The following is a 17,097-nucleotide window of genomic DNA, read 5'->3' on the forward strand; positions in this document are numbered from 1 at the left end:
AAATTTATACAGCTGATTTTTAAAGATCATCTGCGTACAAGTTCAAATATGTAAGTATTTTTAAAATTGGATAATTACTTTTTGAGATATAAGTAAGAACAGCATGTGCTGTTTTGCATGCTGCATCAGACGGCGTGAAGTCGGGCAAGGACATATTGAGGCGCAAGCTGCTTCCTGGCCTTGATTCCAGCCACAGAACGGATACCAGGCATGTACTGTAAACGTAATGTGATGTACCGTAACATACCCTGGGTGTGCAACGTTATTGTATGACTGGCGAAAACACAACGGGGAAGGGAGATTAAAGTTGTATTGTTTTGTTTCGACATGTAATAGCCTGCACTCAGTTTAGTGTTTTTTCTGACGGATGGGAATAGGAAGGATTTGGAAAGCAAGTCGGCCGTGGCCTATCACAAAGGTACCTATCCAGTATTTGCCTGGTGTTGAACATGGGACTCCATGAAAATCAATGTCACGTTGGGCGAGGCAGGACTCGAACCTACGCTCTCCCGAATGCACACTACTACAGTCACGCTGGAGCTCTGCGGAGATTAATGCGTGTAAATAAAACATAAATAGTGTTGCTGCCATCTCACTACGATCAGCTCTGAACATTTGCTTTTCTAGAAGGAGCTCTTCCGGTGTTTTGTGTTATGTTTATTTCTCAACTGAGAGTAGTATGAACTGTACACTAAAACCAGTGACAATTATAGCTTTCGTTATGTTCCTTTCAAGGCAAAGTACTTATTTTATTCGTTTTAAACACATCAACCTTTCTGTCTTGTCATGTGTCCGCCTGTCATGCACACTTTGCAAACCCATCACATGTGTACGAGGTGCTTACATGCCTGTTACCCATTATGTGGCTGAACTCACTCCCAGGAAACTGCTTGCGCCTCAATATGTCCTTGCCCGACTTCACGCCGTCTGATGCAGCATGCAAAACAGCACATGCTGTTCTTACTTATATCTCAAAAAGTAATTGTCCAATTTTAAAAATACTTACATATTTGAACTTGTACGCAGATGATCTTTTAAATCAGCTGTATAAATTTGTGCCGTTCCATTTAAAAATATGGAGTTGGTATCAATATCTCGGTTGTTAATCACCCCATGAGACTAAGTAGCACGTTATTTTACAAGACCCTGCGTACCATTTACGAATATGAAAACAGAATGCTGATATCTTTAATGGTTTGGAAGTTATTTGCATGTAACATGTTAGGTGAATAACCCTGTATACACAATACATTATTGTTACAGGGTGGTGTAGCAGTTTAACTGCTTGCCTGTCATCCCAGTGACCATGGTTTGATTACTGGTGTTGCTGGGGTGGGATTTTCAGTTGAAAATCCTCTGGTGTCAGGAAGAGCACGAGACCTTAAATCCTCAGCCACAACTCTTTTATGCCTCAGTGCATGCAGGGACCTTGAGCAAGCAGGATAAGCTTCAGATGATGATGATGATGATGATGATGATGATGATGATTATAGTTAATACTATTTAGCATCCACCAGCAATCATTTGTTATTTCTGGTATCTTTTTCTACCGCTTTTCCCCACACCTGTGGGGTCGCGGGTGCAAACTGTGTCACACATATGGATTTGGCCTTGTTTTATGACTGGATGCCCTTTGTGACATCAATGCTTTATGGAGGGATGTTAATCACTATTGCGTGCTTCTGTGGTGTTTGGCAGAGTAGTGTGTTGTCTGAGTATGAAGAGGAAAGTGTTGGGACAAACACGAACACCCTGTCCCCAGGCCAGAAGAATTAATCAGAGCCGACTAAAATCCCTGGCCCATTCGGGAATCGAACCCAGGACCCTCTGAACCGAAGACCTCAACGGTGACCATTCAGCCAATGAGTCTGACATTTGTTATTTTTTGTATAATTGTAGTATACTTCGGGGGTACGAAGGTGAAAACGCTGGCTTTTGGGGATACACCAATCAAAAAGTTTGAATACCACTGGTCTAGCACATAGAGGAAATTAAAAAAAGAGGTCTAAATAAGTTATTTCATCAATATTCCTCATATAATCTTTAATCATTTCCTTTTGTTACTGGTTTTCTGTCACGCTGCCTAGTGGAGGTCTTAGCAAAGATGGAATAGGACAGGGCTAGAACAGAGGGAAAAGAACCAACCATGGCTTTACTTAACGTACAGCCCCAGGATGTGCCTGATGTGAAAATGGAAAACCATCTTCAGGGCTGCCAACGGTGGGATTCAAACCCACCATCCTCTGAAGTCAAGCTCATAGCTATGCGACGTGTATTACTTTGTGAATGGGAAGTTACTTTGAGAGTTTTGATCAGACAGACATCTTCAATCCAATAAACAAGCATGTTTTGTTGGATAGTATGAATTCTCATGAACCTCAGGACTATGTGACTAACTAAAATAGATAGAAACATCACCACTCACTTGTAATACAGGAATGAGCTTTACTTGTTCTTCCAATTCACGCATCCTTTCCAGACTAACAGCCATCTGTTCACGGATAGTCTAAAACAAACATAAAAATCAGAAAATAATTAAATGATGAAACATAAAATATGGGGAGAGTAGTTTTTAGACCTGTATTTATACATTCCTATGTAAATTATTCCCTGCTTCTCTGACCTTAGCTATTAACCATGTGTGTGAAGTATCAAGGTCATACTTTAACCTAGATTACTTATGGTAAAATATGCAAAAAGGCAGAGTTGGGTCCAGACTGAATGTGTCCATGTAAACGTTTCGACAGGTGTGGCAAAGAGAAACAGAAGAAATTCTTAGTCAATTTTGGAAACTGGTGTCTTATGATATTACACCTTTGCAGTTCAATGGATCTCACCACCTCCAAATGAAAAGAGCCTGAAATGGAAATCTATCCAAGAAATTTATGCAGAACCTGTTGCAGCAGAGAATGAGCTTATTTCCCTTCTTAATTATTACAAAAGCTATTGCAGCAATAAGGACAATCCAAGTAGGTGACTATTTGTCACTAGAATTCTCAATAACCTCTTCTCATGAACATTATTGTTACTATTTTCTTTTTTGCAACAAAAAATTTGTATATAAAATCTTAATGTAGAAAACTATGGTAAAAACTAGGAAACATTCTTTCTTTCAGTTGAAATCAAAGCTGTTAGACAATTGGAAGAAGAAACAAGTTATTTGAAATGTATTTCGAGACTGTCCCCAGAGTTAACAATTTTTAAAATCCCTCAATCTTGATAATTGCTGTGGTCCGAAAAAAAAATTCCCTCGGGTTGTATCTACTTGAATTGTCTCTTTTATACCAATAAAAACATATTCCCACAAGCTGGCCAAATTCCTTCACAATCCTGGCAGTATGGCATGGGGCATTATCCTGCTGGAAGTGGCAGTCACCATCAGGGAAGACTTGACATGAAGCGGATGGAATTGGCTCCCAATAATGTCCAGATACTGGATAGCTATTAGGGATTGGTGTACCAGAATAATAGTCCCAAATGTGTCCCATAAGAACATCAACCAGATCATCACACCTCCTCTACCAGTGTGTCTCCCACCAACCATTCAACCATTTGCCATAGCCTCCAATGGAAATTGGTGTACACGCACTCAGCCACTGACGTGATGAACCAGCAATTTGGATTCATTGGACCAGCCGAACTTTTTCCAGTCATCTACTGTCCAGTATGGCACTATTTTGTGCCTACCTTATACGCCAATTTCAGTGGATTGTAATCAACATTGGGGTACGATTGGATCGTTACCTCCGCAGCCCCATGCACAGCAGTGTTTGATGAACAGTGTGCTGGGAAACATTGGCCTGGTCATCACCTTTGTACCTGTTGGTAATTCCTCAAACTGTGGCTCCACGATCATTCTGAATAATGTGCGACAGCCTCCGCTGGCCTCTGGCATCAATGAGCCGCTGTCAACGTATGGCTGGACGACAAGTCATCGTCATTTGTCCATCGCTGCACCACTTTTTATACGTGCTCACAATGCAGCATGAGAACAGCCCACAAGCTGCACCGTTTCAGAGATTCTGGTACCAAGGCCATCACAATTTGCCCTCTATTAAACGTGGAGATTGGTTGCTTTACCCATTCTGACACTGGAGACACTAGTAGGGGTAACAGGAAACCTGTAGACCCGCCCATAAAATATACCAAGGTACCAGCATGTCACTCGTTACTCTCCCCACTCCAGGAGTGCTAAATATGGTCATAATACAAAGGCTCATTGGTGTATACAATGTTATAATAAATACATACAATCGTAAATACATCTCTTATCATTTTCCTCATTTTCTCCATGACCAAAAATGTACTGTTGTAATGTAATGTAATTTCTTGTAGAGTATAAAATATTCTATTAAGCGTTTGTGGTGACCTCTCCCTTTAATTTCCAAAGCAAGGGCCAAAAAAAATGTTATTTCCATGCAATGTAAATCCTGTTGGGCTCTGCAAAAGGTCCACCATTTTAAAATTAGTAACCAATAACTGCTTGTAATGTAACAGTCCAGGAATTGTAATGTATCTGTTACATCAAGAAATGAAACTTCATAAATTTCAGTAATTCTAATTACTGACTAAATTGTAGCACCCATGAATAAATTATTCCAAAAATCTAGATAGTGTTACTTTAGGGATTCCAGATGTCTCATTTTTAAGAAATTTGTCCCAGTGTTCCAACAAAATCTAAATGGGTCACAAAATGTCCCCAGTTTTCACAATAGGAGCTGAAATATTAATAAGTCATTTTTAAATCCCTGTCCTCTTCAGGCCTTGTCCATTTTTGCACACTTAGGTAAAGAAATTTTGAACAGTAGTAAGAATGTTCAAGTATTGTTATCCTTCTGTTTAAGTCTACCTGGCTCAAATGCTTCCAATGAGTGCATTTCCTCACTGATGAACAGTTGATGAACAGTTTGGGAACCAAAGAGAAAAACAAATTTCAAGTAAAAACCATCAGGTTAATTTTGTTTTTGAAAATATTTTGCATGGATTTTACTTGCTGCAAGTTCTTTGAAATGATAGATATCAGACCTGAGAAAGCTATTCACTCTTCTGACAAATATCCTTGCCAATCAACCTCCAAATCAACTAATTTATCTGCAGCCAAGGACTGTAATAAGTAGACCTTGGATTTTAGGCTCTAAAAAAACTAGTTTTAGGCGCCTAAAATAGGCTCATAAGACGAGTAAATAGGCTTTTTAAAATGAAAATGGGCACTTCAAATTTGCTTTTAAAATGTGTAGATAGGCAAAAAATAGACTAAAATATTACCATATATTATTTAATCTCCAAAGTGCTGTGATCCCTATTTTACCATAAAGTATGTTAAGGTTGTAGTTTATACAAAATATATAATTTCTCTGATAAAATTCAATACATAAACAGCAAAAATAGATATGAACAGAAATGGAAAGATAAAATTATGATATATACAATCCTTAATACTAGAGTACTAATATTTAAAATACCAGATCATACTTAAACTGTAACTGTGATTTACGTTTTTACTTTCAGAAATGTAGTATCCCTTTTCTCAACAGAAATTTCTTCAAAATTAAGGCAGAATGAACTAAAGGGGACAGGGGGTTTACAGGGGCTATTTTTGGTTTGCACACAATCAGAGGTAAACTACGGAACATAAAAAAAACCTCAGCATTGAAGTGTAAGGCAAACTGGGAGAGAAAATGGAAAAGTAATATATTTTATGGAATCGAGGGGGGAGAAATGCATTTAATTGCATTTAATAAATTTCCCCCGGTAACACTAGGTACTACTGTGCTGTTGTATCGCTTAGGAAAACAATGGTAAATGCGGTCGTGAAAAAAGTGGTAAAATTAAAATGTGCCTAAGAACAGCTAAATAACAAAACCATGCACAAATAAAACACACAGCATTTTTTTTATCAGTACAAGTTATGCCATGACATATCGCTGCACACCACAACACCAAAATCTTCAGTAACAACTTCTGTACCGTACGAAAATAATAGAAAACACACAAATACTTTGCAATATACAACCAACTCTCACACAACACAAGAAAAGTACGCAGTGATTTAAAGCCTAAAAACAAACACGCAACAGATAATGTAGATGACTCCACTACGGAAGTGAGCTACTGGCGATTCACAGAGTGAGGGACTACATGAGGCTTGTACCAGAGCAACACAGAAGAAGGAAAATGAAGGAAGGCAACCAAGTGATTGCTGTTCCTGCCTTTGTGCTTTCTCCCTACGAATATATTTATGAAAAATAAAATGTTATGTAGTTTATTTTAATAACTCATGGGCAAAAACCCTCATCCTTTTTGTCTGTCTTTCATAATACATTATACAGTACAGTATAATATCCCTTAATCACGAGGAATTATGGGTGCCTCAGAGGGGTGTGTTCAGTCCTTGTAGGTCCAGAAGAGCAATACTGTTTTCTTAACCTGGAATGAGCTATACTAAAGTAGAACCATGGTGTTTGTACGTAGGAACAACATAGGATCAGCATCTTATCGTATTGCTGCTATTGAAGTTTGCGATGTCATTGTGCAAAATATTAGAAAAAGGTTTCTAGTCATGTGTGGTTGTCAAAGCTGAGCCTTATTCCTGAGCTTTGTGATTATTATTTCTATCTGGCACACTAGCAAACTCACTAATAACTTAGAAGACAAAATACTATGAGGTTTACACAGTTTGTCCTTGTAGCACCCTCCTCATGGGGGGAAGTTGTATTATATATATTTGTTAGCAATTTTGAACATTATAGCATGGTATTCCCTGAAAATGATTTTAAAGCCACGCTTCAAGCTTACCCTTCTCTTAATGAACAGAAACTGAAAACAGAATTGCAAGTTCTATATTCTAGAGCAGATTTGCGAGTGGCTGCCGGTGCTAGAACGCTGTTCCTTCTTCATTCAGAATAACATGTCGCATACTTGCTCAGAATGTGTCAATGTGTTGAAAATAACCAACACCATACCCATGACAACAGTTTAATATGAACTTTGATTTTCAACTCTAAATACACTGACTGACAGAGCAAATGCAACACCAAGAAGGAGTGGTCAGAACTTTATGCCAATTGCAGGGTAGACTGATGTCACTGAGGTATGCTCATGATGTGAAATGCGCCGCTGTGCTGCGCACATAGCGAACGATAAATGGGACACGGCGTTGGCGAATGGCCCACTTCGTACCATGATTTCTCAGCCGACAGTCATTGTAGAACGTGTTGTTGTGTGCCACAGGACACGTGTATAGCTAAGAATGCCAGGCCGCCGTCAACGGAGGCATTTTACGAGGGGTATGGTGATCGGGCTGAGAAGGGCAGGTTGGTCGCTTCGTCAAATCGCAGCCGATACCCATAGGGATGTGTCCACGGTGCAGCGCCTGTGGCGAAGATGGTTGGCGCAGGGACATGTGGCACGTGCGAGGGGTCCAGGCGCAGCCCGAGTGACGTCAGCACGTGAGGATCGGTGCATCCGCCGCCAAGCAGTGGCAGCCCCGCACGCCACGTCAACCGCCATTCTTCAGCATGTGCAAGACACCCTGGCTGTTCCAATATCGACCAGAACAATTTCCCGTCGATTGGTTGAAGGAGGCCTGCACTCCCGGCGTCCTCTCAGAAGACTACCATTGACTCCACAGCATAGACGTGCACGCCTGGCATGGTGCTGGGCTAGAGCGACTTGGATGAGGGAATGGCGGAACGTCGTGTTCTCCGATGAGTCACGCTTCTGTTCTCTCAGTGATAGTCACCGCAAACGAGTGTGGCGTCTGCGTGGAGAAAGGTCAAATCCGGCAGTAACTGTGGAGCGCCCTACCGCTAGACAACGCGGCATCATGGTTTGGGGCGCTATTGCGTATGATTCCACGTCACCTCTAGTGCGTATTCAAGGCACGTTAAATGCCCACCGCTACGTGCAGCATGTGCTGCGGCCAGTGGCACTCCCGTACCTTCAGGGGCTGCCCAATGCTCTGTTTCAGCAGGATAATGTCCGCCCACACACTGCTCGCATCTCCCAGCAGGCTCTACGAGGTGTACAGATGCTTCCGTGGCCAGCGTACTCTCCGGATCTCTCACCAATCGAACACGTGTGGGATCTCATTGGACGCCGTTTGCAAACTCTGCCCCAGCCTCGTACGGACGACAAACTGTGGCAAATGGTTGACAGAGAATGGAGAACCATCCCTCAGGACACCATCCGCACTCTTATTGACTCTGTACCTCGACGTGTTTCTGCGTGCATCGCCGCTCGCGGTGGTCCTACATCCTACTGAGTCGATGCCGTGCGCATTGTGTAACCTGCATATCGGTTTGAAATAAACATCAATTATTCTTCCGTGCCGTCTCTGTTTTTTCCCCAACTTTCATCCCTTTCGAACCACTCCTTCTTGGTGTTGCATTTGCTCTGTCAGTCAGTGTAGAATTTAAAATTTTCTGAGGAACACTATGAGAACTGAAAGACTTTGCACATATGCTATGCTCTCCCTTGAGAAAAGAATGACTTGTGACATCCCAGACTTTAATAAGAAAGTCATAGAGCAGTTTGCAATATCTGAAGAGGGTAGGCTGGAACTTCTATGAAAATGAAAATCCTCAGCCTGTTTCCAGTCATTCGACCAGGTCAGGAATAGAATGAATGAAGCCCCCATCTAGCGGCAAGGATAGGAGTTGTGCCGTTGCCGAAGCCTGTCACACTCCTCTGGGGCAATGATTAATGACTGACAGATGAAATGAAATGATATTGGAGAGTGTTGCTGGAATGAAAGATGACAGCGAAAACCGGAGTACCCGAAGAAAAACCCGTCCCGCCTCCGCTTTGTCCAGCACAAATCTCATATGAGGTGACCGGGATTTGAACCATGGAGCCCAGCGGTAGGAGGCCGGCGCACTGCCACCTGAGCCACGGAGGCTTTTGGAACTTCTGTACAAACAATCATCAGGTATGGTTATGATATATGCATGTTAATTACATTGTAATTTTTTTTTTTTCTTTCCTAGTTTAGTTTAGTTCTCCTCTTGACAGCATTTTCTTTGTATGAATGAAGTGAATCCGAATGATGTCGCTCTCTCTTACTCAGTGTTCATTATTTACTTTTCTTACAATCTGGTTTACATCGCACCGACACAGATAGGTCTTATGGACGCTGTGGTGTCACGTTATTTGTCTGTCGGATGGACAAATAATTGCAACATTCGTACCTTGGAGATGTGGTACTCAACTACTCCACGACGCACCCGATACGCCTGTCATAGCTGATTCGTCAGCAACCACGCCGCCTCCATCTACCACACCATTCCATCCTTCGTCATCTAGCTGCACCACCACCACCACCACCACCACCACCACCACCACTTCTGCTCACCTCCCCCAGGAGATATATAATGTGCCTAGACTTCCGAAATTCACATTGACCTTTTCCATCGAATACGCGTAGGGATTCAGTGAAATAGCACCTAGTTCGAAGTGCCTACTTGTTATTAGTATTTTTATTGAACTGTGTAACGACTACAAGGAACAACTTTCCAATAATTATCATTCTTGTTATAACAGAATTAAAAAAAAAAAAATTGAAATCTACATTTTCCTGGTAGAGGGGGTAATTTACTTAGAGGGAATTAAATACCCCCTCACCCGCCGAGCACTGCCTGAAATGAACACTAGTAGTTAAGCCCTATGATCCTTCTCCCCCCCCCTCCCACCATTTTTTTTTTCTGATTTCGCACCCTGTATATGACCATTCTATGGTAGCACCGTACAATGTGAGGAAAATAAATAATTGCTATGACTCATGCCCCAAGCATCGTAGTTAGGAGTATAGAGATGTTTTAGTCCATATCTCTAAGCAGGCATCTCAACCTGTTCAGAAGAATGTTCCCTATTTCCTGTTTAATTTTTACAAGCTTTCACCAAAGCACCCTATATACTTAACTACAAAGCAAGTAGCATAATTTACGATGAGTTAAGACAATGGCTGATACAAGTGATTATATGATTGAGGAAAGTTTGCTGGCCGCTGTGGGGATTCATAAGCGTAAAATTAGTGGCAAGTCAATTAAAAATGTGAGGGACAATTTCATTGTGCGGTTTGTGAAAGCAGCACCAACAAATAAGACTTATCATAGGAAAAGAATGCCGTTTCAACGGGCAGTGTTCGCGACACGCCGAGAAGTGGAAGACCATCCACCAGACTTGAACTATGTGCTGAAGTGGAAAAATTATCGAACAATATCCGGTCAAATCCATACAGTAACGTGCGTCAAAGTTTGTGATACCGGAATCAACCATAAGGAAACATATCAAAGTGGATCTGAAAATAATGTGTTTGCGTGCATTGAGTGTCAATGAATTATCAGATTATTTGGAGAGATGTGTTGATGCTTAGAAAGTCTTAGAAAACTTGGTGTACCGGAGTACCTTATTAGAAAGATCCAAATGCTATATACTAATTGTAAGAGCTGTGTCAGAATTGGAGATGGTCACTCTGAATGGTTCAACATAACCAAAGGAGTACAACAGGGAAGTGCCTTATCACCTATTCTGTTCATAGCAGTTATGGAAACATTTTAAAGGAACTAAAAGGAAAAGGTAATAAAGATCTTCAGGCTCTGGTGTTTGCAGATGATGTGGCAATATGGGATGAAACAGAGGAGGGAGTGCAAAATAATCTGAATGTATGGTGTAAGAAGTTTGACGATTATGGAATGAAATTGAACCCATCTAAAACAGTAGCATTGAAAATCAGCAGACATAATACAGAATGCAACATAAAAATACAGGACCACCAAGTTGAAGTAGTACACCAATTCAGTTATTTAGGAAGCGTACTGGCTAGTAATAACAGAGCTGAGATAGAAATAACAAACAGAGTAACCAAAGGCTCTAACTTTTACAGTATCATTAGACACCTACTATGGGATGAGAAGGTCCCACAAAGAACAAAAACGACCCTTTACAAGTCATATTTCATTCCCATCCTTACACGTTCTCTGGAAGCCTGCACACTAACATCAAAGCATTGTAGTAGGATTCAAGCCTGTGAAATGAAATTTCTTAGAACTGCCCTCCAAAAGACCCGACTTAATCATGTGAAAAATGATTAGATCTGATCTAACCTAGGTCTAAATGAATCGATGGAGAAAAGACTTATGTCATCTAGACTTAAATGGTTTCGGCATGTTAAACGAATGAATAGCACAAGGTTACCATGTGCTTATTTGGAAAAGAGAAGACCAGCTGGAAGACCAACTGAGGGAAGACATGGAGAGAAGAGGATGGAATTGGAAATCTGTCTTGGACAACAAAATGTTTTTGAATAGGGAACTTTGGAAGTCGCTCGTTTTCAAACACCCTACCCGGCTCGCTGGAAGGGCAAACAGATGATGAACTGTTGATACTTGTGGTTGGATGCTGCAACAATTCCAAACAATGGCTCAGAAGGCATAAGTCATGATCACCGATGAATGTGCGATTTATCGCAACTCTCGTAACCGCAATGGTTACATTTGGGGAATCCACATTTCTTTCAACAAACGCATTTGTTTGGCCCGTATTTTTTTTATCGTTCTGTTAATCAGAATAGGGGTATACAGACTTTGTACACACTCTGTACTGCTTCAGGGCATGTCTTAGTCCTTTAAATACATAGCAGGGAAGACTGTTGTACCTTTGAACACTTGTGTAATTTTTAAAAAATAAATCATAGTTTTTTCATATTTAATTACACACTATGTAAGATTAACATGTTTTTCATTAAGTTGTATGTCACTGATTATATTGGGCCACATATTTTCTATGAATTAAAAAAACAATTATTGAGAACAATTGTTCAAATGTACAAGATAGTCATGTACCTTTGAAGGCACCTTCATGTACCTTTGAACATTGGTCATCAGTCAGATATTGAGAGGAATAGAGTGAATATATAATACTTGTTCACATGGATATATGTTGCTTAAACAATTAAGTACTAAGTAAGCTCTGAAACTTTAAGCATAAAATGATAATTTCATAATTTAAGTCATATACCCTCACCTGACATATTTAATGCTACAAAAATTAACATAAAAATCAGCTGCTCATTCTGTCTTTGTGATGAGCCAAATTGCATTGGTTTTAGTAGTTTCATTACTATATTACATTCACTAACATCAAAAATTCCCTTCTCATAAATGAATTTGTTTTCCTGATACGTTTCCAATATTTCACTTGATAGTCAGAAATTCCAGAGTCACAGCCAACTATTTCTGCAACAAAATTATCAGGATTGCCTTTCTTTTTCAAAACTGAACTAACACAAATTCACCACAGTGCAGTTATTTATTTCAAATATCTCCTGTTCCTTCAAATAATCTAAATATCTCCAAATATCATTCACTATGTCATCACACTCACCACTGCTGTCTTTAAAATTCTCAGGCCCTAAATCTCTATCCTCTGAATCACTCTGTAAAACTTTCTTGCAACTTTTTCTTGACCTCACTGACTTTGCTTTTCTTGCATTAAGTTGTTAGTCTTTTCTCATTCTAATCTTCTCCTTTTCTGGTGTGTGTTAGTTGTTATCCATGTTCTTCCTTGTTTTCTTCCTCGTTTGGTAGACTTTCTTGGAGCAGCTTTGGGATATGGTTTAATTTCCACTGGAGAAACTGGGATTGGTTTTTCAATGCAACACCTGACCCACAGGACTTGATGGACGTGCAGAACCTTCTGTTGATTCATGTGGAAAATTACCAAGCGATTGTGAACTCAAAGAATTTAATTGTGTTCCTAGCAGTGTCTGATAATTTAGAGTTGTTTTTGAGGTGCAAGGGAGAGAATTCTGCACAGTTGTGTCTGGCGTAGAGCTCTGTGTGAACAGGTGGTCAGTTACGTATGATCCCAGGAAGTAATCTTCTGTGAAAACACCCGGATCTAATGGGAAGATACCAGCAGCTTTAAAACCACTGATTATATTGCTTGTGCTGAAAGCACGGGAATAGATTTTTACCAACAAGCTCAGCAATTCCATAAATGTCAAAAGTTTTCCCAGGGTTATTGGAATGCCATGAATCAAGAGCCTGATAATATAAAGTCTTAAAGGGTCTGAAAACTGTGCAACCAACGTGTTGCGTTTTATTGGAAGTATGTGGAGGGAGAGTCAGCATAACTAGTCCAACTTCTCTGGCATGTTCAATGGCTGGTAAACTTAGGTGTGACTCATTATAAAAATCATCAGAAAAACTTCTCCTTGGAAGGATTTGTGTGTTTATTGAAATGCTATCAGAACTGTAAGAAGCACTCCTCATTTGTCCATCCAGAGGGATTCGCTACTCTAATAGTTCCACTAGGCGAATCTTGCAGCATGAATTGCTCTAAGTTGACTCTAGGGAAATTCAACATAGGAGGAATGTGGTTCCTGATGGCATTTATTGCAGCTATCGTAGTCATTGTGATTCCACAGTCAGCATAAGTGGTAGCACCCACTTGCTTCATGCCCTTTGGAGCTGTAACACTTGATGGCTCTTGTACAGTTGATAAACCTATCATCTACTTTATAGGTTCTTTCTGGTGGTATTGGCCCAAACATAGCATGTACACCTACTACAGTATTATAAAAGAGGTTAACATTTGTTCGGTTGAAGCTGATAGCTCCTGACAGACTTGTTGCCTCAGGTTTCCTTAGAGAAAGTTTTTAACAGTGACGCTTCATAAAAAGACTCATCCACTCTTCTCTTGCTATTTCATTAGTTTTCCACTGACGTTAGATTAGTTTTTTTTATTAACAACAGCATATTTGTATGCTAATTCTCGAGCAGCTTTTTACTTAAACCATAATTAATTTTGGCAGATGTCTGCAAATAGTCAACTAAAACTTTCTCCTCCTCCTCCCCAGAAAAGACTTTCATGGTACCGGTATCATATTGAACATTATATGAAAATGGCTCAGATGATCCCTAGAGTTCCTGTACAGCTTTAAATGCTAGTGTAGAGCAGCCAATTTCACACCATAAACTTTGCATGCTTCACGCAAGGAAATACGTTTGCTTGGTGATGCCGTAATAGCAGCCACTGCTGGATTAATTGAATCTGCATCAATGGGATCTCTCTTCTCGCCCGTTTTACTCCTTGGCATTATTATTGCAGTAGAAGGAATCCGTAACAATAATTAACCATTACTATACGTAGGCTACGATAATTCAATCTGTTATATATAGATAAATCACAATCATATTCATAATCTCATGTACCTTTGAACAGTGTTCATGTTCAAAGGTACAATATGCACTATAAGTGGACCGGTACAAGGTTGCATTTGACAGTTATAGTTCATGTTGGCACTACTAAAAATAATAATTGAAGAACGTCACCCGTCAATCAGAACGACCAATTCACTACCGGTACTTTTTATGTCAGATACAGTTATGGATTTTATACATATTAGTTCGTATTTAATTTTGTATAGTGCGTATAACCTTTTATATACCTACAAAAACATGAGCATTAAAAAATGTAATGTTTAAGCGAGCTGCAAAATAAAGATCAACTATTTTCATTTGGTTGTTGTTGGCAATATGGCTAGTATAATGGTGCCATGTATAACTACCAACGAGCTAGAATAACATAGAGAGGCGGGAGCGCTGCCTGGGTGAACCTAATAGAACGAACGTCCGCCATGTTTCCTGTGGTCATACAAGCAAGGGGACATGGCCTTTAAATGACGAAAAGTGTAGAAAATACGCATTTTAGAATCACTGAGGGAGAATTAAAGACCGTTGCCGAAAGCTTGAAACATTAAAGCGAATACCGCCACTTCATCATATTGCAGCACGAGGCCAACATCACGATCAGTTGATTGTAGGGTAGTTCGAAATCATCGCACAGTGACATATGAATAGGCCTCGAAATCGGAACAAGAGCGTTACCCTGCTTGGCTGTAGTGATTAAGCGTAAAATTAGAATAAAAACTATGGACATAAATATTTATGACAGGAAGCCTTAAAATCATAGGGACTTACACTAGGTTACAACCTCATTCTGTTCATATTCTTAAAATTATTGCATCCTCATGAGTACTGTGATCCTTTCTTAATCTGTATACCCTCCCGGGCCCCAGGGGCTCTGAACTTTGGAGCGTGGGTTGGCGACCACGGGGCCCTTAGCTGAGTCCTGGCATTGCTGCCACTTACTTGTGCCAGGCTCCTCACTTTCATCTATCCTATCTGACATCTCTTGGTCAACTCTTGTTCTTTTCTGACCCCGACGCCATTAGGTTTGCGAGGGCTAGGGAGTCTTTCATTTTCACGCCCTTCGTGGCCCTTGTCATTCTTTGACCGATATCTTCATTTTTCGAAGTGTCGGATCCCTTCCATTTTTCTCTCTGATTAGTGTTATATGGAGGATGGTTGCCTAGTTGTACTTCCTCTTAAAACAATAATCCCCACCAGCACTTACCCTCCCGGGTTGGTTTTTCCCACGGACTCAGCGACGGATCCCACCTCTACCACTTCAAGGACAGTGTTCTGGAGCGTGAGATATTGGATCGGGGGATACAACTGTGAGGGAGGGCTGCACCTGCTATGCTGAACAGGGGCCTTGTGCGGGGGAGAAGGAAGCGGCCGTGGCCTTAAGTTAGGTACCAACCCGGCATTTGCCTGGAGGAGAAGTGGAAAACCACGGAAAATCACTTCGAGGATGGCTGAGGTGGGAGTCGAACCCACTTCTACTCAGTTGACCTCCCCAGGCTGATAGAATCCCGTTCCAGCCCTCGTGCCCCTTTTCAAATTTCGTGGCGGAGCTGGGAATCGAACCCGGGCTTCCAGGGGTGGCAGCTGCTCACGCTAACCAGTGCACCACAGAGGCGGCCCATGAATACTTTACCACAATAATCGTTTAGTGTAATTATTTATTATAATATAGGGGGGATATCACGTTTCTCCCATTACCATATCATACTGGGATTACTAGCTGAAAGGTAAGCTTGAAAGTTGTCCATTATGAAGTGTGACAACAGACATCTACAATAAAGGCTGTATACATTTCAAAAATAGCAGTAAAATGCTGTATTTAACATACTTGGTGTACGTTTGAACGAAATAAGTGATTTTTTGTGGTTACGTTTTCTTGGTGGAGGGCGCTCCATTTCCTTTATTTGTAAATGTGAATGGAAATTAAATAGGGCTGGAAATGTACAGAGCATAAGCAACTGAATTGAGTGGGATACCATTTATCTGTTTTCGCCCTCACAACGCATTGTTCGGTTAATTCCTTGTTCTTTAAACGAAATCTGAAACAAAATTCGACAAATGATTACCGTGGCTATCCGTACTTTCGCTAAGTAAACAATAAAATGGATTTAATTACAAAAAGGAATCTCTGCTATAATTCAGTAATACTTAAAGTACGATATATCCTTGGTTTTATTACTCCGATTAGTACAACCATACGCTGAGCTTACGGCTGGCATTCTTGAAAGCGAGAATCTATGTTTTCACTTCTTAAAACTTAGGGAATTAAATTGGCATGCACGATCTCCCTGTCACCTCAACATACAGTATGCGCCAATTCGCTTTGTTTTGACAACCGTAAACATGGCTGCCCCTTATCAACTTGCTTCAAGCAGGGAGCGCTGATGTCATGTATACAGCCCCTCTATGTTATTCTAGCTCGTTGATAACTACCTTGACTCCCGTACTGAAGTGTTGCCGCCACTCTGTCGTCACTAGCACGTGGTCAGTTGTGATTCGCGCGTTGACGAAAGTGGTGCTTTTTGTGAGATAACCGAATTTTTTGTAACTAGTGTTAGTATGATGTCACGGAAACGACAATATGATGAATCGCGAAGTGATAATCGTTTGCGCCGAGGAGTGCCCCTTAATGGTCAGGCATGTGAATTAGTGCGGAGAACTCTCGAGTTTTACGAGAGGGAGAGGGAATTCGTACGCTTGCATGGTCGTCCCTCTGTTCCTGCAGATCAATTCGTGGAACGTACAAGTCAAACATTACGGCTTTCAAAGCGGACTGTTATTCAGAAAGGTGTTCTCCTCCAGTAACTGAAGGAAAAAGAAAAGGACTGGGGAACATAGCAGTAGCGGAAAGGGGGCTGATAGTGGGAACTTGTTTTTTAGCACTCCA

At 40.7% G+C, this 17,097-nt stretch overlaps 1 protein-coding gene across 2 annotated transcripts in view; it reads right to left on the reverse strand.

The window, feature by feature from the left end:
- LOC136864720 (KN motif and ankyrin repeat domain-containing protein 2) overlaps positions 1-17,097 on the reverse strand; it is a 480,434-nt gene that overhangs the window by 91,085 nt on the left and 372,252 nt on the right. For both annotated transcript variants that reach the window (XM_067142058.2, XM_067142057.2), the window contains exon 6: positions 2,426-2,506. In XM_067142058.2, the coding sequence (XP_066998159.2) occupies positions 2,426-2,506 (81 nt within the window). The remainder of the gene's footprint in view (positions 1-2,425; positions 2,507-17,097) is intronic.

The sequence above is a fragment of the Anabrus simplex genome, chromosome 2 (genome assembly GCF_040414725.1).
Source record: "Anabrus simplex isolate iqAnaSimp1 chromosome 2, ASM4041472v1, whole genome shotgun sequence".
NCBI lineage: Eukaryota > Metazoa > Arthropoda > Insecta > Orthoptera > Tettigoniidae > Anabrus > Anabrus simplex.